This window comes from Nothobranchius furzeri, chromosome 4 (genome assembly GCF_043380555.1).
Source record: "Nothobranchius furzeri strain GRZ-AD chromosome 4, NfurGRZ-RIMD1, whole genome shotgun sequence".
Classification (NCBI taxonomy): Eukaryota; Metazoa; Chordata; class Actinopteri; order Cyprinodontiformes; family Nothobranchiidae; genus Nothobranchius; species Nothobranchius furzeri.
Genome location: NC_091744.1, coordinates 1,804,554 through 1,831,695, shown reverse-complemented (window position 1 = coordinate 1,831,695; position 27,142 = coordinate 1,804,554). Strand labels below are relative to the sequence as shown.

General features: G+C 40.7%; 5 protein-coding genes across 5 annotated transcripts; 3 read left to right on the top strand and 2 right to left on the bottom strand.

The window, feature by feature from the left end:
* Nucleotides 1-1,635: 1,635 nt before the first annotated feature.
* On the top strand, nucleotides 1,636-13,577 carry LOC107391672 (C-type lectin domain family 4 member E). The gene is made up of 6 exons (XM_015969086.3): nucleotides 1,636-1,768; nucleotides 2,377-2,463; nucleotides 2,538-2,759; nucleotides 11,288-11,451; nucleotides 12,774-12,880; nucleotides 13,133-13,577. Exons 1-6 carry the CDS (start codon nucleotides 1,717-1,719, stop codon nucleotides 13,290-13,292), a joined length of 792 nt encoding a protein of 263 aa, XP_015824572.1. The 5' UTR covers nucleotides 1,636-1,716; the 3' UTR covers nucleotides 13,293-13,577.
* Nucleotides 13,578-14,017: 440 nt separating this feature from the next.
* On the bottom strand, nucleotides 14,018-19,708 carry LOC107391609 (uncharacterized). Its single transcript, XM_015968974.3, has 2 exons — nucleotides 19,583-19,708; nucleotides 14,018-15,507 (listed from the first exon to the last, which is right to left on the bottom strand). Exons 1-2 carry the CDS (start codon nucleotides 19,599-19,601, stop codon nucleotides 14,018-14,020), a joined length of 1,509 nt encoding a protein of 502 aa, XP_015824460.1. The 5' UTR covers nucleotides 19,602-19,708.
* A 1,274-nt stretch (nucleotides 19,709-20,982) lies between these two features.
* Nucleotides 20,983-21,678, top strand: LOC107391829 (histone H4). Its single transcript, XM_015969289.3, has one exon. It carries the CDS (start codon nucleotides 21,191-21,193, stop codon nucleotides 21,500-21,502), a length of 312 nt encoding a protein of 103 aa, XP_015824775.1. The 5' UTR covers nucleotides 20,983-21,190; the 3' UTR covers nucleotides 21,503-21,678.
* Nucleotides 21,679-22,473: 795 nt separating this feature from the next.
* On the bottom strand, nucleotides 22,474-22,940 carry LOC139061473 (histone H2B 1/2). Its single transcript, XM_070550004.1, has one exon. The coding sequence runs from the start codon at nucleotides 22,893-22,895 to the stop codon at nucleotides 22,521-22,523; it is 375 nt and encodes a 124-aa protein (XP_070406105.1). The 5' UTR covers nucleotides 22,896-22,940; the 3' UTR covers nucleotides 22,474-22,520.
* Nucleotides 22,941-24,330: 1,390 nt separating this feature from the next.
* LOC107391722 (histone H1) lies at nucleotides 24,331-25,754 on the top strand. Its single transcript, XM_015969149.3, has one exon. It carries the CDS (start codon nucleotides 24,409-24,411, stop codon nucleotides 25,012-25,014), a length of 606 nt encoding a protein of 201 aa, XP_015824635.1. The 5' UTR covers nucleotides 24,331-24,408; the 3' UTR covers nucleotides 25,015-25,754.
* The last annotated feature ends 1,388 nt before the right edge of the window (nucleotides 25,755-27,142 follow it).

Here is a 27,142-nt window from a genome sequence, read left to right as displayed (position 1 = left end):
ATGAAGTTGAGAGATGCATCTTTTTAGTGCATATAGCTCTCAGGTTTATGTCATGTTTACACACCCAGACCATAAAAAAATAGCTTTTATGTGGAAAATAACACTATGACTAAAGAACATTTGTCCTGCAGCCATTTGATGATGAAACCGTGGCTTTAGGTGACACCCAAATTTCCTGTAGCATGTATTTCTCATCGACTTCTGGTTATAGCTGTGCGAGTGTAATCTCTGCCTCATGTGGAAATTTCCCTTATCCAGAATTACACAATTACTTCTAAAAACACGGTTGAAAAAAATTAAGACGTTATTTATTTAGAGTATAGCTTCAAATCAAACTTTTGGGATATTGATCTGGTCAATAAAGGGGATGTTAAAAAACAAAGCAATTTGATCACATTCTGCATGTAAACGGGTTAGCCGAGCTAAACCGGTAGGATGCTGGCATGAGGACACCACGGAAGCAGTCTTCTGACAAGACCGTTGTCACAAAACATCAACGCCACCATGGCTAGAGATACTAGTATCTCTAGGGAGAGAGCACTATCATCCACTCTGCTGTGGTCAGTTGGAGTGCAGGCATCTCTGACTGAGACAGGAAGAGACTGAACAAGCTAGTTAGGTTCTGGGTTGCCCACTGGATTCGTTTGACAAGATGTGTGAAAGGAGGATGCTGGGGAAGATGACCATCTTTAAAAAAAAACTCCCATTCAATGCATTCTACTGTGAAGATCATGGACAGCTCCTTCAGAGGCAGACTGAGACATCCCAGATGTAAAACAGAATGCTACCGTTGATCTTTCATCCTCTCTGCAATAAGAGTTTATAACTCCTTAGTTTAAGCTGTTCTGGTATTATCCTGGTACACAACAACACCAATGCAATACTCAATATGTGGTCAATACCTGTGCAATAACAGATTTACATAGTATGTCTGTGTTCATTACAGTATGCTGCATAGTTCTGGAATCAAAGTTTTTTATTTTAATTTTTTTATTTGTGGTTTTTAGTGGCTGAAGGTTACAATACATGTGCCTTTGCTATAATTCTCTTAAGTGTTGAAGCTGTTGTAACAAGTGAATTTCTCCACTGTAGGATCAACAAAGTCTATTCTAGTCTATGTACTAATCCACAGCTATAGATGATGTCAGCAGACGCTCACTTTTTGGAGACGTTTTTGTGCTCGTTTTCTATTCTCTGCTTTTTCCATATAAATCAAGTTAAAAATGAGTCACTGCCACATTTTTTTTGTCAAAGTATTGCTGTGTTAATGTTAAGTGAGTTGCAAGAGCGTCTTTGTAAAAATAGCAGCCCACCGGCATTTGTGACAAAAGTAATGCCTTTTAAAAACAGCAGTGATGGGTATGAATGAAAACAACCTAAATTTAAGGTGATTATTTTGATATCAGTATAAAATGTAGAAAACAGAAAAAAACATACTAAAATGAGAAATACATTCAAGAGAAGTGATGAAAACAGCAAAACAGAATAACAGAGATTGAAGGCAGAAATCCGTTAGCTTCGGTGTTACTGGTCAAATTTAAATGCTGATTGACATGACAAATCTTTGTGGGTTGTCTGTTTTTTTCCACTGCATCATTTCTTCCTGTTTTCCTAAGCAGTCTATAAATGTTGTAAAGACATCATTTCCTCACTCTGCAAGAACACAACGCAACGCTAAGAGCTCAGTAAACATACAGCGTGATACCGGGAATAAAGATGCAAGACTACGTAAATGAAGAGCCAAAACAGGAAATAAACAAGAGAACAGGTAACGGAAAAATATTTTTTTACAAAATTTTTAGATTTGTAAAATCATGGCTAAAAGATTTGAGACAGGGAACCCTTGATTTTGTGTTCTAGAGTGTGATAATACATCTGCTGTTAAAGTAATTAGGTATGTAATGAAAATACCTGACAGCAGTAATTATAGAAGGGTTTTTATTCAAATGTGGGAGAATTAAAAGGGCATTGCAGCAAATACTGCTGTTGGGAAGGCGGGAAACGACGCAGCTCTTGCTGCGGTGACAAGGAGAGAGGCCAGAGCTGTCTCAGTGCTGGTGTTATGTCCATATGAGCCCCTCCCTTCGTCCCCCACCAGTTCAGCAACATGAGCTCATTGCTTAATCATCTGAGGTTTTGTGCTCGTGCGTCAGAAGAACCACGGAAACCGTGTAAGGTCAACCATGTTACTGCAATAAAAAAATAAAAAATAAAAAAAGACAGGCATGGCAGAACAAGGTGGAATCATCACAAATGATTTAAAATTTTCACACTATCCATTCAACTAGCATCACACATTCTGCAGCATAACAGTAAAAACATGTCATTAAAACTTCATTTTGGTATAAGAAAAAAATGTGAACATTTAATTTACAGGGAGAAGAGCATATTATCTAATGATGCTTCTCTTTGGTGGATTGTGTATCACTCAAGCCATCCTCAATGTATCTCTACGCCTCACAAGTAAGTATACCTTTTTTTTAAAGTTCCTTTCAAAAAACGTAAAAATGTCATTAATAATTATTTTTGTGTGCCAGGTCATTGTGACAAAGAATCGATCATCTCAGAATGCAACACAACGCAGCCCATTGAGGACATAAATTGTGAACAAGTCACGCCAGCCCAGTGCAATAGATTACGGGAACGATCCATCGCCTTGAGCCGGGACGTCAAAACCTTAGAAAAAACAAACCGTCAACACGTTGAAGTGATAAAGAAGGTGGAGGAAGAAAGAAAAAGACTGATATCTATGCTGAATGGTAAGAAGACAATTATGTTAATCAGTAACTAAGTTGATAACTTTTATTTAAAGACAAAGTTAGACATTGTAAAAAAAAAAAAAAAGAACTAAATAAAAATACATTTTGGTCCTGTAAATGAGCCAGCTAACTGGGAAATAGGAACACTTTTTGTTCAGTGACATCACCAAGGTTTCTTTCCATTTCTCCAAATCTGGTTCCTCATTATGTGGTTGCCCCAAGGGCACTTGTGTGTAGCCTGGTTCACACAGTTTTGTTTGTTTATTTGTTTATTTAACAAGGACAATTTGCAAAAGCATTAAAGATATTTTACACCAGATTATAGCCAGAGATAGTTTCCATTTGTAGTCAATGAACAGAAAACAGGAAAATCATGCCGATTTTTGACCATCTCTGCCAATCTTAACATTTTGTACTATTACCGCAATGGCTTTAAAGATAATCTTATCAGATAATCTTACATTGTGCTGAGTATTACAAGTGTTCTGGTGCACTCGGAAGGACGTCGGGTGTAAGGCCTGAGTGGCAGGATTTCAGAAATGTCGGACACTTCACATGACATTAAAAAGTCACAAATATAACAGTTTGGTGCTTCCACATGCAGGGGTGGACATTAACTTCAAAACCAACCGGCCAGCCGGGCCGGTAACTGTGAATATTTACCGGCCCTGCCAAGAATCTACCGGCCCCGCTGGTCAGCTGCCAAAATGAGTCAAAATAACAACTGAACCGTTTTAAATGATAATGATGAGATTCAACTGGCAGAAACAATTGGCTCACAACATAGATTCTCTCTCTCTCTCTCTCTCTCTCTCTCTCTCTCTCTCTCTCTCTCTCTCTCTCTCACACACACACACACACACACACTCTCACTCTCTCTCTCTCTCACACACACACACACACACTCTCACTCTCTCTCTCTCTCTCTCACACACACACACACACACACACACACACACACACACACACGCGCGTAGAAGAAAAGAGCTGAGAAAAGGCAGAGCGGAAATGGAGGACACCAAATAGTTAAAAGAAAAACTACAGCTGAGCCGAGGCGTGCCTCGACTGGGGCGCGCCTGATCCGAACTGAGCAGCGGCCGAATTTCGTGAGCGATTCGCTTCCCGGCGCTTCCGCGGCCGGTGTGTCCCCGGCGTAAACCCCGCCTTTCAGCCACTTCCCCTGCTGCTTCCGTCTGCTCTCGTCTGTTTTCCAGGCGAGGCGCTGCTCAACTCAAACACGGTCATTATCTGCGCCTCCCGTCTTCTTTAAACCACCAAGAATCATTCCACCTACACACACCCTTCTCTGCTTCATACCGTTTCGAACTGTCTCGCTTCTCCTCACCAGTTTTAAAGCGTTTTGCCGGAGATTTCATCAAGAAATCCCATCCCTGTGGCGGCGGCATCTCCCTGCGTGCTCGTGTGTTTCTAGCGTGGTTCCACTTCGTCTTTAATAGTGAACTTATAGTTCACGTGACTATAACTAGAATCATGCAGTATGTGCACGAATCGTACAAGTGCAGTACATGGCTAGAGGCGCGCAGGTTCACGCGCGCAAAATGAAAACGGCGGCTTCCTACAGGTCGGGGCCATGATGTAGGTGAAAGCCGGTGTGTAAATGACAAAGAAGGCTTGGGCGCCACCCGGGCGGTAAGTCGACAAGTATTTACCGCCCAACGAGAAAATTTAGCGCCATTGGCGCTCGGGCGCTTTAACGGTCCACCCCTGCACATGGCAAACTGATTTTAAACACAAACATTAACCTGTCAGATGAAAAATCTTGCCAAAGCTCTCGTACTCAAACGTGACTTCAGAGCAAACATGGTTGAGCAGCGAGCAGCGGGCTTCCATAAATTCATTTTTTGATTGGCTACACATCTCATTATAAAGTGAGCACACTTGTTTGTTTAAACCAAGGTAATTCAACATTCTGTTGTCAACAACTGTCTCAGAATGCTGGTAGTAATAGCATTCTAGCATTTTAAAAGTGTTTTTCTAAGTCAGGGACTCACAACACACTTACACACACACACACTGATGGTGATAAGCTACATTGTAGTCTAAGCTGCTGTGGTGCCATTTGTCATTTAATGACGGCAATTGGTGCCATCAGCACCTCTAACCCCCATCAGCAGGTCAAACTGGTGAAGTTTCCAAGGATGGAGCCTATTGAACCCACGTTTACAAAGCAAACTCCTAACTTCTGAATCACTGTCACTGTTCACACATGGCAGGAATATCTGATAAAGTTATTTTTGGAATAATTGGGGTAATCAGGCAATTCCTTAAAGAGCATATTGCAGGTTGGAGCCTCCCTTGGTTTTCCAACCGTCTTGAAACTCATCAAGAGGATGCCATGAGTGAAGGCTTGTGGGCTTAATATTGAATAGGAATAAATGTCTCCCCAGCAGATTTTTGAAATAAATAAATAAAACAAAATAAAAAAATAAAATAAAATAAAATAAAACACTGGCGAATCGGACCAATGTTTCCATCAAGAGCTCATACGGGCTTTTAATAACTTTAATTTTGCCTTCAATACAGATTTTAAGCTTCTCTCTAAACCTCTTCTTGTCTTTAGACATTGAAGTGTTTATACATCAGGGATTTGGTCCATAAACTCTAATAAAAGTGTACGCTGTGTGTCGATAACAGTATGTTTTTGCCACACAGCCACTCATGCATGTGAAAAATGTTGAAAAAAGATGTCAACAAAGATCCTCCTATAGAAGAGGCCAACATTCCACAGACCACAATAAACAACCTGATCATCTCTATGCACAATTTTTACTTGTGACAAAATAGCATGAGGTGATCAGTAAGCAGTACAAGGTAACTTGTATGCTCCACAGAAACACAACTCTGCTAACAAATCAACACATTCTCACACCTGAAGAATCTAAAACTGATTAATGGTGACCAAGCGTTTGTTTCTAACGCGTTGGGAGCCCCGTTCCTCCAAACTACACCTCTCCAGGTCTCACTGTCTTTGCTCACGTGAGCATTAAATTCCCCCAGCAGAATGAGGGAGATACTGGAAGGAGCACTCTCCAGCAGCCCCTCCAAGGTCTCGAAAAAGGGTGAGTAATCTGAGCTGTAGTTTGGTGCATAAGCACAGACCGCAGCCAGAACCCATCTGCCTACATGTAGGCGGAGGGAGGCCACCCTCTCGTTCACCAGGGTAAAGCCCAACATTCAGGCACCTAGCAACTAGTTTGCCCACCACTGCTTGGCGTCTCGCTGAGGGAGCATCTCCAGAGTGGTAGAGTTTCAAACCCCTCTCAAGGAAACTGTTTCCAGAGCCAGAGGCATGCGTTGAGGTGAGTCTGACTATATCTAATCGGAATCTCTCAATCTCACACACCAACTCAAGCTTCTTCCCCACCAGCGAGGTGATGTTCCACATGCCAAGGGCCAGCTTCTGTAGCCAAGAATCAGACCGCCAAAGTCCCCTCCCTCGACTTCCAGACTCCCGTTTCAGCCAAGTTGAGGAAGAAGCATTTTTGAAACCATCTTCTCCTTTGACCTCCAGTCAAAGCCTCTCTGCAACGCTGCGAGTAATATCAGACAAACGGCACTTCTAAGAGCCAAACAAACAGACTTTGATGCAAACAAGCATTCCAGCTTCCTGCTGTCATCTGGAGAGATCTCAAAATAGACGGGTCCTATCGGAGCTAATCCACGGGTTCCTGATACCGAGAGGTTCACTCCACCGGCAGTGTCCGTCATGACCTCTTGACCCCGTGGATCGCACGAGAATCTCCACACAAGGGTGTGTAGACTTGGCACAGATTGTGTCGGATGGATTTATAAACAAATTTCTAAATAAACAGCAAATTCACTTTTACAACCCAGACTTCACAAACTCAGATACAAAGAACGTTTTTAAAACCAGTGGCGAATTTAGCAATTTGGGGGCCCAAGGCGAACACAGACATGGGGCCCCTTACACTAAATTTTCGACAATCTTACCTTTAACTGGATTTGCAAAACCCTCCCTTCTTCTAAAATGAGTTATTACCCCTTTTTATTAGTCCTCCTCTTTTTTCCCCCTGTATTTCCCTCCCTTTGAGCACTTTCAATATTTGATCTGCTTTCTTTTTCCTGTCAGTGCTCCTGTGCTTTTGCCTTTGTTTTTTATTTTTTTTTTTCTATTTTCCATTTTGGTCTATGTTTTCCTCCCTTTAAACATTTTCCATTGTCTTTCCTTTTCTGCTTCCTTTGATGTTTACATCGAAAAACGACGTCACTTTCAGAAGTGAAAATTAAAGCTTTTTAAAACAAGCTGCTTCTTTCTCTCATTGGAGCCACTAGGATAACTCCATTTCATGCTTGATGTTTTGACTATCACTTTGTGTTTTTATGAACCCTCCTGCCTCTCTTCTTCTTCTTATTTGTGGTCTTATGGCACTTGGCAAACAACAATTTGGTGCATTACTGCCACCAACTGGATTGGAGTGGAATGACTGCCAATCACTTCCTGTTTGTGCATCGCCGTCTTAGTAACCCTCTTATGACCATAATTATAACAGGGCTGCCTGGTATTTTTTTAATCTTATGGCTGTAAAATTGTAATAAAAAGTGCAAAGTGTGTGTAACTCTTCTCCTTTTTTCGGAACAACCTCAGCTTTCATTGTATGGTTTGTATTTAGAATTTATTCATGTTTATGTTTATATATTTAGCAGACGCTTTTGTCGAAAGCGACTTACAAGTGATAATCTTAATAAGCTTTCTTTCTATTAAAGCCTTTAAAAAATCAGCTTTAAAGTGAAAAAAAGAGCAAAAAACGGATTTGAATTTTTTACATTTATTATTGAACAGGAACTTCAAAATTACTGGGCAAACAATTTGGAATGCACAATTTAAACTTTGAATTGTATTGCATCTAATCTTAAGAAAGTTTGAACCTTGGTATCTTTTTTAGCGCTTTTTAAGACCATTTATTTTTGTAAACTTTCAGACGTTTTTATTTGATGTGGTAGGCCTTGAAGGAGTTTCTCTCCAGCTGCAGGCAGAGTCCCACTCTGCACACCTCGCACTGCCATGGGGCGCTTCTCTTGCGCACCGTGCACTGCTATACCAAAAAATGTTGTTTTAGCAAAAATAATTATTTATTGTAAAAAGATAAATAATGCTGGAATGAAGCTGAATCTTACAATTAGCTTGAGGGTTGAAGGTTGTTCAAATAAAAAAATAAAGATTGAACAAACATTCAAACCCTGGTTCCCTGGAGATCTGTCCTTCTTCGTGGTCACTGTCTTCAGATACAGGTGCTGGCCAGTAAATTAGAATATCATCAAAAGGTTGAAAATATTTCAGTAATTCCATTCAAAACGTGAAACTTGTACATTATATTCATGCAATGCACACAGACCAATGTATTTCCGATGTTTATTACGTTTAATTTTGATATTTATAGGTGACAACCAATGAAAACATCAAATCTGGTATCTCAGAAAATTAGAATATTCTAAAGGCCAATGAAAAAATGTTTGTTTCTCTAATGTTGGCCAACTGAAAAGAATGAACATGAAAAGAATGTGCATGTATAGCACTCAATACTTAGTCGGGGCTCCTTTTGCCTCAATAACTGCAGTAATGCGGCGTGGCATGGACTCGATCAGTCTGTGGCACTGCTCAGGTGTTATGAGAGCCCAGGTTGCTCTGATAGTCGTCTTCAGCTCCTCTGCATTGTTGGGTCTAGCGTATTGCATCCTCCGCTTCACAATACCCCATAGATTTTCTATGGGGTTACGGTCAGGCGAGTTTGCTGGCCAATCAAGGACAGGGATACCATGGTCCTTGAACCAGGTGCTGGTGGTTTTGGCACTGTGTGCAGGTGCCAAGTCCTGTTGAAAGGTGAAGTCTGCATCCCCATAAAGTTGGTCAGCAGCAGGAAGCATGAAGTGCTCTAAAACTTCCTGGTAGACGGCTGCATTGACCCTGGACCTCAGGAAACAGAGTGGGCCAACACCGGCAGATGACATGGCACCCCACACCATCACTGACGGTGGAAACTTTACACTGGACCTCATGCAACGTGGATTCTGTGCTTCTCCGCTCTTCCTCCAGACTCTGGGTCCTTGATTTCCAAAGGAAATGCAGAACTTGCTTTCATCAGAAAACATAACTTTGGACCACTCAGCATCAGTCCAGTCCTTTTTGTCCTTGGCCCAGGCGAGACGCTTCTTGCGCTGTTTCATGTTCAAGAGTGGCTTGACACACGGAATGCGACACCTGAATCCCATGTCTTTCATGAGTCTCCTCGTGGTGGTTCTTGAAGCGCTGACTCCAGCTGCAGTCCACTCTTTGTGGATCTCCCCCACATTTTTGAATGGGTTTGTCGTCACAATTCTCTGCAGGGTGCGGTTATCCCTAGAGCTTGTACACTTTTTTCTACCACATTTTTTCCGTCCCTTCGCCTGTCTGTTAATGTGCTTGGACACAGAGCTCTGCGAACAGCCAGCTTCTTTAGCAATCACCTTTTGTGTCTTGCCCTCCTTGTGCAAGGTGTCAATGATTGTCTTTTGGACAGCTGTTAAGTCAGAAGTCTTCCCCATGATTGTGGTGCCTTCAAAACAAGACTGAGGGACCTTTTAAAGGCCTTTGCAGGTGTTTTGAGTAAATCAGCTGATTAGAGTGGCAGCAGGTGTCTTCTATATTCAGCCTTTTCAGAATATTCTAATTTTTTGAGATACCAAATTTGGAGTTTTCATTAGTTGTCACTTATGAATATCAAATTTAAATGTAATGAACATTGGAAATACATTGGTCTGTGTGCATTGCATGAATATAATGTACAAGTTTCACGTTTTGAATGGAATTACTGAAATATTTTCAACCTTTTGATGATATTCTAATTTACTGGCCAGCACCTGTATACTGTAAGCCTTCTGGGACACCTAATAGATCGTGTTGATTTTCTTTGAGGCATTTCCATAATTTCATGCTGGCTTTTCATGCTAATTAGCTTCCCTGTTCCGTTATCCGCTTTTACCACGGCGCTGCGCTCCGCTGTGCTCCGTTTCAATCAGGCTGTACAGCAGGATTTCCATAACTTTGATTGCTTCATGCCATAGATCGTTGGAAAGCTGCTTTTATATACTTTTAGGAACCGTTGGCATTTTTTGAATCTGATCAGCCTTTCAAAAGTTATAAAACGGAGCATTTTGGATGACAAACAGCACATCTCTGAATCTGTGTTGTGATTTGTTGCGCTCAAGACAGGGAATCCCGGTGGCTACTGTAATGTATTGTATATGCACGAAAAGCCCCATTTTTAACCTTTTCAGCTCTTTTGGAATTTTACAGATATCTTGAACAATTCAGGAATTATGGTAATGAGAGGTGCGGATGTCCAATCCCGTCGGCGGCGACAGGTTGGTAATAAGAATATTGTGGCATTAACAGAGGGGTGCTGGCGTTCAGGGCTGGGGGCCCCCCAACACAAGGGGGCCCCAGGCGGCCGCCGACCGATGCCTAATGGCAAAACCGCCACTGGCTAAAACATCTAGCTTTCATTACAACAATCCACCCATCACATTAAAACACTTCATACCATTACATTACATATCATTATTCATACCTCATCATGTATAATCATTAGTTTAGGAAAAATAATTAAATTCATTTTATAAACTATACTTGACTTTGTCTGAATTAATACGAACTGTGTTTATGGTCCCTGAACAAGTAAAAGTAACTAGAATATTCTGATTAAACATTCAACGATCAATCAGATCAATATTTCATATTTATATGGAATATCACATCTTATTGGTCATTTTAATAAAAATGTAGTCAAATCATTTTCACTACATTTTATGGGTGAAAGCCCGGCCACCAGGCGCTTGCCAACGTGCACCACCTCCAGGCCTGGCTCCAGAGGGGGACCCCGGTGACCCTCGTCCAGGCGAGGGAAGACGGTTTCCATTTATGTTTTTCTTCCCAAGGGGTCTTTGGGCTGCTCTTTGTCTGATCCCTCACCTAAGACCGGTTTGCCATGACCTTACCAGAGGCATAAAGCCTCAGACAACTTAGCTCCTATGATCATTGGGACACTCAAACCCCTCCACCACGATAAGGTGGCAGCCCAGTGACCAAGATTGTGGTGACTTATCTGTGTACCTAAATTTCCTGACACCCTGATTATTTATTTTTCACCTTCTTACTGGAGTGATTTTATTGTTTCTGCGTGGGGCAATTATATGAACGCGAAAGTTAAATTGCAACAAGCTGAAGATTTTAATCTTTTTTTTTTTCAATTTTTTATTCAAGAAAATAATCTTTTGTCTACATTAAACATTAAATCTTTTAATATTATTCAGAACATTCATGTAACTTGAGTTTTCACTCTTTTTCCACAATTTGTCTCCCTTTAAAAGCAATTTCTTTGTATTATTCATTTTTGTTGAATGAAAAACAGTCCTTGTTATAGTTAAACACGTCATCTATTTGGGACTTTGCTTAAAGCTTCAACTGTAAATGTGTCTGTGTTTATTAAGTCAATATTTATATCATTCTTCAGAGATGAACGGCTGTGTTCCTTCTCAACGGTGTCCCCTAGGATGGACAGAGATCAACTCCAGGTGTTATTTCCTCTCCACAGAAGAGAAAAAATGGGAAGAAAGTCGACAACAGTGTCAGAGTAAAGGCGCTGACTTGGTGGTTATCAATGATGAAAAGGAACAGGTTATTTTTTTTTCTGAAGGCCTATTTACATATAGGTGAGCCTAGCCTGGGCCGGGTGGGGGCAGTTTTGGCACGTACACACTATTGGTTCTACTTTGCCTGGACCGGGTTGGTAGTGTTCTCATTTGGGTAACCTTGGATTTTCTCACGTGCAACCAAGCTGGTCCCACACACCCACTGCTGACTGATTGGCCGGCTTAAAATCACGCCAACCATTAGGGGGACCCTCCGATTGGCAGGTAGAATCAGCTCACGGGAGCTTCCTGCATGCGTGAGTCATTATCATTCTGGATGCTGTGGAGTTAATGAGCCTCTGACTGAAGCTATTTTTCTCTGTCTCTTACTGCTGCGAGGAGCGCACACACACACACACACACGCACGCACGCACGCATGCACACACACACACACACACGCACGCACGCACGCATGCACACACACACACACACACACACACACACACACACACACACAGTGCTGCCAGACTCAGCAAATCAGAGTCAGAGAGACTTCAACACAAGATTGCTAAAGCGGCTTTTGTTTAATAATGGAGACACCACGGATTTACCCATGCTCTCTTGCCCCTCCCATGTGCTCAGAGATGAGCTCATGACATCACTGATACTTATTTTTGTGCCAATTTTGGAGACAACCCATGGACTCAATCATGTCTGTATTTCTATGGTGTGGAACGAATGCGGCCAGGCTAGGGTAGGTGGAGTGGAGTGAAGTGGAGCTGGTGATAGCCCCAGTCCGGGGCTGCTCTGCTCTGAGCTGTTGTTAGATAAGATGTTTACCCCATTACATCCAGATTGCTATTTATTTATTTATTTTTCCCATGTCCTGTCTAGCTGTTAGGCAAACAGAATAAATGTCTGAATGCTGCATCCAGATTGCTAATGAATCATGCAGCTGCTGCTGGCTGATTCTACCCACCAGCCAGAGGCTCTCACTAGTAGGTAGGCATGAACTTCAAGCGACCAATCAATGTACAGTGGGAGTAGGTTAGCTCAACACTAGCCTGACTGCCAGAGAGCAGGGCTGAAATAAAAAAAAGGTCAGCTCTGCACGAAAAATGCACGATTAATAGCACAAATTAAAACACAATCCCCCTACCCAGCTCAAACGAAGCTGACCATGTAAATGTGCTAGTGTTCCATTTCTATATTGCTGGAGTATTTGTTGATTATATATATATATATATATATATATATATATATATATATATATATATATATATATATATATATATATATATATATATATATATATATATATATATATGTGGATGGATAATATATATTCCCATATTTATTCTTTTCAGAATGCCTTATACCGTATGAATGGGAATCAGTATCTCTTGTTTTGGATTGGTTTACGCAACACAGATCGGACCTTAAAATGGGTTGACGGTTCTGAACTGAAAGACGTGTAAGATGTTTTAAATAAATTTTTGTCACAATAGGACGTGTTTATGCAAACTCACTTGTGCAGTTCTAAAAAATTGCAAGTAATTCAATTATAAACCCCTTGGATAAATTGCACTTTACAAATAAATAAACAGATATAGCATTAATCTCATATTTGGGATTATAACTTTGCATGTAGAGTATATAATTCAGCGCAAATGTTAAGAAAACAATTGTTGGTCGGCTGATTTCTTACTGTTTGCCTTTCTTTTAGGTTTTGGCAGGATGGGCAGCCTGATTTAGGTGGTGGAAACAACACTGAGGACTGTGTGGAAATGTATCACCAAAGTCCAGCTTTGGCCAACTGGAACGATGTCTCCTGTCAGACTCTCCGCCACTGGTTGTGTGAAAAAGATCTGTGCTTCATTTTGTAACACCAGTTCACCATATATGGTTACATGTATTTAAAAAAAACGTTTAATTCAATTTTTCAGTTATTAGCACAGAAAATATTGTAATGTAAAGCTGTTTGTACATGTTTGAAATTTTTGAGAGAAGCTGGCCAGCAGGTGTGACACAGGAATTGTACTGCTGCCAAAATAAATGATGCTTCCTGTTGCACATTTTAACTTAGAATGTAAATTTGCTGTTTATAATTTGTGCTGTAAATAATGAAAAAATTTTTTGAAAATATAAAGAAATCCACTTTTTAAAAAGTCCCAGTTTGTATGCTGTTTTGTATGCTGATTCATCAGATCAAAATCAGTTTTTTTTCTTTATTTGTGATTAAGCTGATAGGAAAATGTGAGGCATTTTCACTGTAATCCTTCAGATCAAACAAAATGTTCATTTAAATTACATTATAACTATCTCTTTATTTCAGTTATGTCCAGATACTAGTTTACAAGAACACTAAAAACAGAACAAAATGGGAATAAAATACCTGTCAATCTGGCATTTGGTGCAACGTTTTCAAAACCAGCTGCAGTAAATATTTCTGGTTACACAGAAACACATCTCAGTATACAACATGGTAAAACACTGGTTCATGGTACTTATATAGTTTTTAATTTACATTTTAAGGACAAATATTTGATCAGGAACAACCAGCATTATAAGGAAACCCATCAGTACATTATGTTAAAAAAATCCTCATTATTTAAAATGGATTATTCATTGCAAACACCAAGGCAGCAGGAAGCTGAAGTCCGATATTAACCACGTGCCATTTTCCCATCCCTAATGCTCCGATAATCAAACCTCCCATTGTTCCCACGGCTCCTGGCCATGAGGACCTTGAAGCTGAGACTGCTGTTGCACCAACAGACACCCCTGCTGCTCCAACCACAGCTAACAAGGCGCCAGCCCCAACATCAGACAGAACCACGGCTAAAGCCTGCATCCCAGCCAGTAAACCTCCTGCCACTGAAGCAGCCCCTATAATAACTTTTACCCCACCATCTGCTCTCCTCACTAGCACCCCTCCCACTGTAGCTCCCAAACCCAGTTGGCAAAGCTTTGCTGCAAAGAAGGCTGTGCTCACAGCTTCCAAAGAAGATCGGAGGTCCATTTCAGTGCTGACTAAGTCCCTGGATTGAACATGCCCTCCCGTTCCCATTTTGACAGCAGCTGTTAAAACTTCCTGCCTTGCATGTTGGGTCAGCATGGCTATGATGAAGGTGGCAAACATTCCCATGCACCCCACCATCATCCAGAATTTAAAGTCTGAAGACTTTAAAAGAAAGTAGGTTATTCCTGAAACTGAAACCAGAAGAACTATTACCACTGACTGGTGGGTTCCTAAACCAAAGAGGCCAAATATTGATGTGACAATGGCAACCACTGCCATTGGTATCCCTGAAAACGCCAAGAAATCTACATATTTGACGACTACAACATTAATCCAATCTTGAATTGTTCTTTGCTCTAGTTCAGCCTCTTCATTATCCATCTTTTTCCTCTCAATCTCCTCTCTTTCTTTCTGCTCAGCGACCCATCTTGTCTGGTCATCTGCTACATTTGTACTACCTCCCTTCTCTATAGACACGATTCTCTGCTCTATCTGCACAGTCACTCTCTGTCTCAGCTGCCACTCTGTACCCTCAATGTCTTCCCTCTCTCTGGACCTGATGTCAGATCCCAGACTGCAACAGATCTGTCTCTCTCTCCAGATGACTTGAAATAGAAAATGCAGAGGTGGTTTTAGCACAGTGAAAAGGGCCAAAATCCACATTAGTCCCAACATGCCGTATGATTTTACAATCCATTCGATTGTGGTACCAAATGTGACTCCGCTGAGTGTGGTCCCAAGTGCACCAGCAAGTCCCGCTGATGCCCACAAGCCAACTGATTTCTTGTAAGAGACACGGCAACTCCTCATGGACACAAATACTGAAGCTGCAACAGCAGCCGAAATCACACCAGCTATGACCGATGTCATCGCTGTTGTCAACGCTGTTGCTCCCATGAGGGATCCCAACCCGATGGCACCCATTGCTCTGATTTCTTCCATCACTGGTTGTATTAGACCACTTTCGGTCATCACAGACAGGATACTGTCCACTGGGTCCTCTGTGGCCCCCAGAATGCAGCCTCCCACTGTTCCCAGGAAAAATCTCACAGCAGCTTCCTTTAGCTTGCTTTTGCTTCCTGAAAAAGACAGAACAATAACTCAGAAGATGTAAATTGAACATATACTATATATATATATATATATATATATATATATATATATATATATATATATATATATATATATATATATATGTGTGTATGTATGTATGTATGTATGTATGTATGTGTGTGTGTGTGTGTGTGTGTGTGTGTGTGTATAGCTAGATAGTTTCACACCTATTTAGCTATTTGCCCCTTCCTGATTTCTTATTCTTTTGCATGTATGTCACACAAAATGAGACAAACACATTTAACCATTAGTCAAAGATAACACAAGTAAACACAAAATGCAGTTTTGAAATGATGTTTTTTGTTATTTAGGGAGAGAACTACATCCAAACCTACATTGCCCTGTGTGAAAAAGTAATTGCCCCCTGAACCTAATAACTGGTTGGGCCTCCCTAAGCAGCAATAACTGCAATCAAGCGTTTGCGATAACTTGCTACGAGTCTTTTACAGCGCTCTGGAGGAATGTTGGCCCACTCATCTTTGCAGAATAGTTGTAATTCAGCATTATTTGAGGGTTTTCCAGCATGAACCGCCTTTTTAAGGTCATGCCATAGCATCTCAATAGGATTCAGGTCAGGACTTTGACTAGGCCACTCCAAAGTCTTCATTTTGTTGTTCTTCAGCCATTCAGAGGTGGATTTGCTGGTGTGTTTTGGGTCATTGTCCTGCTGCAGCACCCAAGATCGCTTCAGCTTTAGTTGACGAACAGATGGCCGGACATTCTCCTTCAGGATGTTTTGGTAGACAGTAGAATCCATGGTTCCATTTATCACAGCAAGCCTTCCAGTTCCTGAAGCAGCAAAACAACCCCAGACCATCACACTACCACCACCATATTTTACTGTTGGTAGATGTTCTTTGTCTGAAATGCTGTGTTACTTCTATAAGCGCCTCGTGATTTTTATCTTGAGAGGCGCTATAGAAATGATATTTTCTTCGTCTTCTTCTATACCAGATGTAACGGGACATTTTTCTTCCAAAAAGTTCAACTTTTGTCTCATCAGTCCACAAGGTATTTTCCCAAAGGTCTAGGCAATCATTGAGATGTTTCTTAGCAAAATTGAGACGAGCCATAATGTTCTTTTTGCTTAACAGTGGTTTGTGTCTTGGAAATCTGCCATGCAGGCCATTTTTGCCTAGCTCTTTCTCATGGTGGAGTCGTGAACACTGACCTTAATTGAGGCAAGTGAGGTTCTGCAGTTCTTTAGAAGTTGTCCTGGGGTCTTTTGTGACCTCTCGGATGAGTTGCCTCTGCGCTCTTGGGGTAATTTTGGTCAGCCGCCCACTCCTGGGAAGGTTCAACACTGTTCCATGTTGTTGCCATTTGTGGATAATGGCTCTCACTGTGGTTTGCTGGAGTCCCAAAGCTTTAGAAATGGCTTTATAACCTTTACCAGACTGATAGATCTCAAATATTTTTGTTCTCATGTGTTCTTGAATTTCTTTGGATCTTGGCATGATGTCTAGCTTTTGAGGTGCTTTTGGTCTACTTCTCTGTGTCAGGCAGCTCATATTTAAGTGATTTCTTGATTGAAACAGGTGTGGAAGTAATCATGCTTGGGGGTGGCTACAGAAATTGAACTCAGGTGTGAAACACCAGTTGGGTTGTTTTTTTTAACAAGGGGGGGCAATTACTTTTTCACACAGGGCAATGTAGGTTTGGATTTTGTCCTCTCCCTAAATAATAAAAACCATCATTTCAAAACTGCATTTTGTGTTTATTTGTGTTATCTTTGACTAATGGTTAAATGTGTTTGATGATCAGAAACATTTTGTGTGACAATCATGCAAAAGAATAAGAAATCAGGAAACGGGCAAATAGTTTTTCACACCAGTGTATATAGATACAGTTGTGGTCAGAGGTTTACATACACTTGTAAAAAATATAATCTAATGGCTCTACTGAGTGTCCCGTTATTTCTAAAACTCAGATTTTTCTCTGATAGAGTGATTGGAACAGATACTTCTTTGTCACAAAACATTAATGAAGTTTGGTTCTTTAATGTCTTTATTATGGGTTAACAGAGAAAAGTGATCACATTTGCTGGGTCACAAATATACATACAGCAACATGATCTAGCAATTTTGGTGACGTAGAAACGTGTCAGTGAACTGAGCTTCATAGCATGGCCTCGTAACTTCTTGTGAGTGATTATGAGTGACTACAGCTGGTGACTTCTCTTAGGCCAGGTAAATAGGGCTCATTGGATACAAACGCCCACAAACGCTACAATGGGAAAGTCAAAGGAGCTCAGCATGGATCTGAAAAAGCGAATTATTGACTTGAACAAGTCAGGAAAGTCACTTGGGGCCATTTCAAAGCAGCTGCAGGTCCCAAGAGCAACAGTGCAAACAATTGTTTGTAAGTATAAGGTGCATGGCACTGTTTCATCACTGCCAAGATCAGGAAGAAAACGCAAGCTATCACCTGCTGCTGAGAGAAAATTGGTCAGGAGGGTAAAGAGTGAACCAAGAATCACCAAAAAGCAGATCTGCCAAGAATTAGAAGCTGCTGGAACACAGGTGTCATTGTCCACAGTCAAACGTGTTTTGCATCTCCATGGACTGAGAGGCTGCCATGCAAGAAGGAAGCCCTTGCTCCAAAAGCTGCACCTTAAGGCTCGACTGAAGTTTGCTGCTGATCACATGGACAAAGATAAGACCTTCTGGAGGAAAGTTCTGTGGTCAGACGAAACAAAAATCGAGCTTTTTGGCCACAATGCCCAGCAATATGTTTGGAGGAGAAAAGGTGAGGCCTTTAACCCCAAGAACACCATGCCTACAGTCAAGCATGGTGGTGGGAATATTATGCTGTGGGGCTGTTTTGCTGCCAATGGAACTGGTGCTTTACAGAGAGTAAATGGGATAATGAAGAAGGAGGATTACCTTCACATTCTTCAACATAACCTAAAATCATCAGCACGAAGGTTGGGTCTTGGGCGCAGTTGGGTGTTCCAACAGGACAATGACCCCAAACACATATCAAAAGTAGTAAAGGAATGGCTAAATCAGGCTAGAATAAGGGTTTTAGAATGGCCTCCCCAAAAGCCTGACTTAAACCCCATTGAAAACATGTGGACAGTGCTGAAGAAACAAGTCCATGTCAGAAAGCCATCAAATTTAACTGAACTTCACCAATTCTGTCAAGAGGAGTGGTCAAAGATTCAACCAGAAGCTTGCCAGAAGCTTGTGGATGGCTACCAAAAGCGCCTAATTGAAGTGAAAATGGCTAAGGGACATGTAACCAAATATTAGCACTGCTGTATGTATATTTGTGACCCAGCAAATGTGATCACTTTTCTCTGTTAACCCATAATAAAGACATTAAAGAACCAAACTTCATGAATGTTTTTTGTGACAAAGAAATATCTGTTCCAATCACTCTATCAGAGAAAAATCAGAGTTTTAGATAGAAATAACGGGACACTCAGTAGAGCCATTATATTATATTTTTTACAAGTGTATGTAAACCTCTGACCACAGATAGATACTGTAGATAGATAGATAGATAGATAGATAGATAGATAGATAGATAGATAGATAGATAGATAGATAGATAGATAGATAGATAGATAGATAGATAGATAGATAGATGGATGGATGGATGGATGGATGGATGGATGGATGGATGGATGGATGGATGGATGGATGGATAGATAGATGAGAGTATTTTGCAAAATTGCAAACAACAGTACTATTTGAGTCAACTTGCATTTTTCTAGTTTCATTAATGAGTTTAAATGGTTGCCTCATCTTATGGACAATGAGCCTACATCCATTCTAAACAAACCAGTTAGGCAAGTTTAACCAGCAGAGACAACGTGCTTCGGCAGTTGCTATCCGTGCACTGCTGTTTGAAACTGTCTGTTTGTTGTAAAAACATAGGAAACAAAGAACAAAATGTATTCTCCTAATCAGAAAAGTCAGCATACTTCACATGAATCATGAAAGAAATTGAAAGATTGTTTCAAAAGAAAACACAAGTTAACCACACAAACAATAAATGAACATGTTGGTTTAAGATGCAAAATTGTGTTCTTACTGAGTTTACTCCGTTCCATGTTCTTGAAGGTGTGGAAGCCACTGAAGAATCCTCGTTCACAGGTAGAGCTCCTTGTGCTAACAGGATTCTGTGCGATTTGTAAAATGTTTCAGGATGAGATTCGTGTTTCCTCAGATCATTGTACAGCCTGCATCCACCCTCTGTCAGTTTGTTCTCATTGTATACCAGTTCTTACCTCCAGGATGTATGGCTTCTCACTGGTTGTTACTTAAGCACACCCACTGTGTCAAGAGTTCATTCATTACGTATTATTTATTATTTTATGTATTGCAATGCATTTGCATGACAAAAAATTTTCTGAGCTGTGTTTGCATTATGGTTTAAATATTTGCGGTTTATTGATTTATTTGGGGAAAAAATGTGTTACGTCTTATGTGTGGAAAGTGAACTTTTTTTCTCCATCTCCAAAAAAATTAATACAAAATTATTTTTTATGTCAGGGCCGTGCTGTTGTTTACAATCGATGGTTGTATAATGAACAATGATTAACCTCCAACTAGAATGTACAATAAAACATTTTCTCCCAATCTAAGGAAAAAAGATATTTTTGTATTTGATTTTAGCTCTTTAGGCGGAGTATGTGGCTCTTAAAAGAGCTGTTGTGGGGCTGGTAGCAGAAGGGAGAAGCAGCAGCTTTACTTCTTAGCAGGCTTCTCAGTCTTCTTGGGCAGCAGCACAGCCTGGATGTTGGGCAGCACACCACCCTGAGCGATGGTGACGCCAGTAAATAGTAGCTAAAATGAGAATTTTAAGCATTTCATTACACTTAAACAGATGAGGTAAAAAAACAATTCACCCCCTCTCATGAATGTAAACTAGATGTATTAAACCGTAAATTGGCTTTTGAACCAGGCTGTAAAACTGTTATTTTCTGCTGTGAAATTGGCATTTTGAACACGAATCAATGAGGATTTGCTCATTTCTGGTGTCAGCCCTTAGCATAGTGGATGAGGGTTGAACTGCAATTTTTGCCACTTCTGTGTTTGCTTCAGTTTCATTCCAGAATTATGGGGGCCTGGTTTATTTATAGAGGTTTTGGAAAAACAATGGGCACTGATCAAAAGTGCTGCTTAAAAATACATAATCAAATCAAAAACATTAAACATTACCCAGATAAATTGGGGATGGAGAATCAAATACTACAATACTATAAAGAGACTGAAGAAATGTAGGCAAACCTAGAATTTAAACTTCATTTTCAACCCTATAGGTACAATCTTACTCCGAGCTACTTTTGTTTTTGCATACCCTTTCACTTTTATCATGCCAGAGGAAGCCTTGACAACAAGTACTTTGGTTCAGGAGAACAGCAGAGGTGAGACTGAATTTGTGATAGAGCATCCCAGACCCGGACTGTGTTTGCAGGGATGTGAACTTTATTATTTTTAAAATTTCTCAGAAGGAAACAGTGAGGCATGGTGAGTTACACCATTAAGATTTTGTACACGAATCCCAGTTAGACCACTTGATGGCGCCCCAGTAGAAATCTGCAGCTTGTCTTGTTCTCTAACACGTCCTTTAGTGTGAAATAAAACACCTTGTGCCTCAGTCCCACCACCATTCCAACTGAATTGATCTATAATCAAAATGTCTGGAAGAGGCAAGGGAGGTAAAGGACTCGGAAAAGGAGGCGCAAAGCGTCACCGAAAGGTTCTCCGTGATAACATCCAGGGTATTACCAAGCCCGCTATCCGCCGTCTGGCTCGCCGTGGTGGAGTCAAGCGTATCTCCGGTCTGATCTACGAGGAGACTCGCGGAGTGCTCAAGGTGTTCCTGGAGAACGTTATCCGTGACGCAGTCACCTACACCGAGCATGCCAAGAGGAAGACCGTGACCGCCATGGATGTGGTTTATGCTCTGAAGAGGCAGGGACGTACCCTGTACGGATTCGGAGGTTAAAACTTTATAAGAAATATAAACACCAAAGGCCCTTTTCAGGGCCACCCAACTCTCGATTTCTGAGTGCATCCTAATTTTCCATTGATAAAATAACCACTGTTGGTGACGGAGGAGGAACTGCCTAAACATTTTCAATTTGAAAACTGATCAAATTAAGAATTAAACACTAGAGCATACACGGTTCAAAGCTGTTTAGATTTTCTACTGCAACACATTAAGTTGAACAGGTGCCAAATGTCAAGTATAACTGCGCATTTATGCAAATTAATTAGATTTGACACAAACAGTGAAAATAGTGTTCTTAAATGATTTCATGCATCATTTTGCGTAGCTCAATATATTTTACATTAAGATAGGCCTAGAACTGACATTTAGCCAACTCTGGAAGACGCTGCCAGGAAGTTTATATTTTGCTCATTTCGAGTTGGAAGCTGGAACGTAAAACAGGCACCTTACGTCATTTCCTGCTCGGAAATTCCGAGTTCCAAGGACAACTAGAACGCACAATTAATACATCTGTAAATTGATTAGGAACGTGAATTTTTTTCATTATTGATGAAATTTAAAAATCTACATAATTAAACTCTTATTGTTCATTTTTATTGTAACAAAAGAGCTGAAACTTAAAATATTCCAATAATTATATCAAAAGTTTTGATGTAGAGGACAAGCGTGCTCAAAAAGACCAGCAAGAAGAGGCTGGGCAAATAATGACATTACAATCATTTAAAAAGTTTGTCACTGGTGCATCTATCAAGTGTAAATCAAGACTTTCAAAAATCATTTAATACCTTGTAAATTGTTCATATTTAATGAACCACTTGTAAGAAGCCATCACAGCCTTTTATAATGAGTTGCTCATCGTCACCAAAGATGCTTCAAATTATCTGTAAACGATTTAACCTCTAAAAGGTTAACGATAAAGTAGATAGTTATCAAATTCTGGTATCAGGATTCTTTCTCAGTAGAAACTGTGGGTGGCTCTTAAAAGAGCCTTTGGGGTTTTTGAATAAGGAGTTTACTTAGAGCTGGTGTACTTGGTGACAGCTTTGGTACCCTCAGACACAGCGTGCTTGGCCAGCTCACCGGGCAGAAGGAGGCGGACAGCGGTCTGGATCTCCCTGGAGGTGATGGTGGAGCGCTTGTTGTAGTGGGCCAAACGAGAAGCCTCAGAAGCGATGCGCTCAAAGATGTCGTTCACGAACGAGTTCATGATGCTCATGGCCTTGGAGGAGATCCCGGTGTCGGGGTGGACCTGCTTCAGCACCTTGTAAACGTAGATGGCGTAGCTCTCCTTCCTGGTCCTCTTTCTTTTCTTTCCTCCCTTTCCAGCGGTTTTAGTCACCGCTTTCTTGGAGCCCTTCTTGGGGGCAGACTTGGCAGGCTCAGGCATCTTATTACCGAATAGTCAGACAATTGTAACTGCTAAGGCTACGGGAGAGTACTTTATGTGAGCTAGAAGCTAATTTCACTGCTCCATCTCCGGTCTATGATTGGTTGAATACATCAGTGGGTGCGTAGGGGGTGGGATTTGTTTCAGTTATAATCAGTCATTCTTAAAAAGCCAAATAACTCAATTAAATGTTTATTTTGAAAAAATAAAAAATAGTGCAGCTGCATTTCTTGACATGAACTCTTTTAGGTGATTTCATACAGAAACTGTTTGGTGTGGGATACTAGCTGAAATAAATTCTGAACTGAACTGAAATAAGGTTGTTTGAATGGTTGAATAAATCAGATGGTGTACAAGGGGGAGGGATTTGTTTAATCCGAACCATAATCTGAGAACAAAAACTAATTAAATTACTAAATACCATTTATTATCAACAATGTCTTAGATTAGTGCAACTAAAATGTTTAATGCTAAAAGTCAGCATTATCATAGTAGTTATTATTGATGTTATGTAGATAAATAAAGTTATTTTACACAGTCAAACAGCAGAAAACATTGGAATAAACAAAATTAAGATCAAAGTAAAGCTTAGCATACTTTAATTTTTTTCAAAGTTAATTGAATATTTAGTTAACATAACTTAATATTTTATTATTAATTATTATTAAATTTGTTGTAAAGTTCTTTGAATTTTTTATTAGATTGTTTTTAAACATACAGTTTTAATATATTTTGAACATAATGTATTTCTCATTAAAACGATAATATTGTTTTTGTAATTGTTAGAAACTGAGAGGGCACATTCATCTCTTGATCTAATTTAGTCAATGCTTCAGTTTGCTGCAACACCTGTCAGTCATTTTCCTGCCAGTGTTTTTACTAAATTACCATTATCTGTGAAAGAAAAGAAGTTGCAGTGAATTCAAGAATGAATTTGAGTTTATTTAGCATTTACTAAAGAGTTTGAGCAGAGAAATCATTGACAGCAGACAGTTTTGAGCAAGTGTGTTTGATGCTGCAACAAAACCTTATTTTTCTGGTAAAGTTACATTCAATAGGTGAAAATTTTATATGTGAGTCTCTAAAATAGCATGTAAACGAGCTTTCTGGCAGATTACGGCACATATGAAATCATTGTAGAATAAATAAGAGGTGGAAAAGTTGCAGATCAGCATCAAGTTTGCAGGTGAATCGATGGAGTTTTGAAGCTGCAAGAACAAACTGCAGAAAGCATCAGAGCTCCACATGAATTTAACATGAAGAGAGACACATCCACTGTGGACTTGTACTCTGTCGGTTTGCTGCGCTGTTCACACACTCTTATTTATCCATTTTTATACTGCTGAGAAAACACAGAAAAGTCTTCCATGTTGTCAAGACGAGCTGCAACAAGAGTTGAGTCTCCACGGTTCTCATGGTGTGTTTAAGTACAGCCTGTAGCTCAGAGCTCCACTAGATTGGAGGAGACTCTTGTTTGATTATCCACACGAACACAAGGAAAGGAAAGAAGAAAATGGCAGAAGTTGCTCCAGCCCCTGCTGCCACTCCGGCCAAAGCAGCCAAGAAGAAGAGCACCAAGCCCAAGAAGGCTGGCCCCAGCGTCGGTGAGCTGATTGTGAAAACTGTGGCAGCTTCTAAAGAACGCAGCGGTGTGTCTGCTGCTGCCCTCAAGAAGGCTCTGGCTGCTGGAGGATACGATGTGGACAAAAACAAAGCCCGCGTCAAGACTGCTATCAAGAGCCTGGTTGCTAAAGGCACCCTGGTCCAGACTAAGGGAATCGGTGCCTCCGGATCGTTTAAGATGAGCAAAAAGGTGGAGACTACAGCCAAGAAGCCTGCAAAGAAAGCAGTTGCTCCCAAAGCCAAGAAGCCCGCAGCCAAGAAACCTGCAGCGGCCAAGAAGCCGAAGAAGGCTACAGCCGCCAAAAAGCCTGCTGCTGCTAAGAAGTCCCCCAAGAAGGTTAAGAAGCCTGCAGTGGCTAAGAAGCCAGCCAAAAGCCCCAAGAAGGCCACCAAGAGCCCCAAGAAGGTGGTGAAAAAGGCCCCCGCAGCCAAGAAGGCTCCAGCTAAGAAGGCAGCCAAACCCAAAGCCAAGAAGGCAGCTCCCAAGAAGAAGTGAACTTCTCACTAAATATCACAGCTACACAAAGGCTCTTTTAAGAGCCACCACATCATCCAAAGAGCTTATTTTACTTGAAAAGAAACATTTTAATGTATTTCTACTTATTAATCAGATCATAGCGTAAATATAAATGATTTAATTCTGATTAAACCCATATTTTATATATTTAATCCAATGTCAACAACTTGTCTGCCATAACTACTTAAAACACCATATTGGTTTTTGTGGACATGCTGATAGCTATTGCTTACATAAAATGTTCAGCTCAATTTATTGATAATTTACACATTTATTACCCTCTGTTACAAGAAACAAACTAGAAGATATTAAACTTGAGCACAAAGAATTATTACTCGATAGTATTTAATATTAAAACACTATGGGAAAAAATTAATAGATCATATTACATTTCCTAATTATAACAAATTCATTCTGAAGAAAAGTTAAAACATTAAACCGTACATGTGATCAAGTGAAGCCCTTAACTTTTAAAGTGATATGTCTGTATTACATACAAAAACCATGGGTTAATTTAAAACGTCAGCTATATGGTAATTAAATAACATCCTGAATCCATTGTACTGTTCAACAGATACAATGTACAGTAAGCCATTAAGACGTTACACACATGTTGGAACAAACATCGCAGAGTGATGCAGACTGGGAAGCACTCTGACATCCATTAACTGCAGATTATACAAGTTGTATTAAGAAAATTAAACATGGCTTTACCCTGTTAAGTGCCAATGAAAACCTTTCCTCCCTACCTCCTGATAAGTCAGTGAGGTCATTAGTCTCTATTGTGAATTCATAGGAAGTTTCTGCTCTTTAAAGGGGGCGGACATGATACACGGTAGAGCCTTTCATGACCTGCAGCGAGCAGTGTGCAGTAGGAGAGTAGACTTGGGTTGTGGGAGGAGGGACGATGTGGTGTTGACCCGTTAAGAGATTCTGCCATTGTGGTCTGAGGAGTGGTCTGTACCTGGTGGGTATGCACCAGGTGGGGTACACCCTGGACTGGTTGCCAGTCCATCGTAGGGCAACACAGACACACAAGACAAACAAATCAACCACACACACTCACACTTAAGAACAATTTAGAGAAATCAACCTGACAGTCATGTTTTTGGACTGTGGGAGGAAGTCGGCGTACCCGGAGAGAACCCACACGTGCACATGCAAACTCCTTGCAGAGAGACTCCAGGCAGGGATGTGAACCCAGGACGTCCTTATTGCAAGGCAAAAGTGCTAACAACTACACATTCCCCCGTCCTACCCTAAGGCACAAAAATGTCTCATTAAAAGATGGTGGCCCTGAAAAGAGCCTTTGGGTTTGCAATTGTGGGCAGGTGGGTTTACTTGATGCCCTCAGACACAGCGTGCGTGGCCAGCTCACTGAGCAGTAGGAGGCAGACAGCTGTCTGGATCTCCCTGGACATCAGCTGGTGCATATTGTGCAGTGAAATAATTCAATTTGAGTGAAACCATTGTTTGGTAATAAATGTTACATTGATTTTTGGAATCTGTGTGGCAAAGCAGTTCCTCTGTCAATTAAACTTAATAGTGCACAAAAAAATAGCAATACAAAAATATTTTATTTAACCTTTATTTATCCAGATGAGTGAAATAGTTTAATAGGCTTAATGTCTAATGAAGAGCAGCCCCTCAATTATTAGATTATTCAAATCAGGTGGTAACACTTCAGAGTAGTGATGTGTCAGTCGCGAACGAATCGGCTCTAAGAGCCGGCTCTTTGAAGTGAACGACGGGAGCCGGCTCGTCATTGGGAGCCGTCCCCTCCCCTCTTGCTTTGGTGAAAGCTACAGGCGATTGGTCAACATGTGTAACTGTGGCCCTGTCCACACGTAGCTGGGGATCTGCCAAAACGTAGATATTTTTCTACGTTTTGACCTGTCATCCACACGAAAACGGAGTTTTATCACACAAAAACTGATGTTTTTAAAAACTCCGGCCAAAGCGAAGATCTGCGTTTTCTCCGTTTTGGGTGTCTGCGTGTGGACGGACAAAACCGGAGTTTTAAGGTCCGCAACGTCACTTTCCACGACAAAAATTGCTGACATCATGTGTGCGACCTGTGTTTACACTAGCCGGCATCATGGAAGCC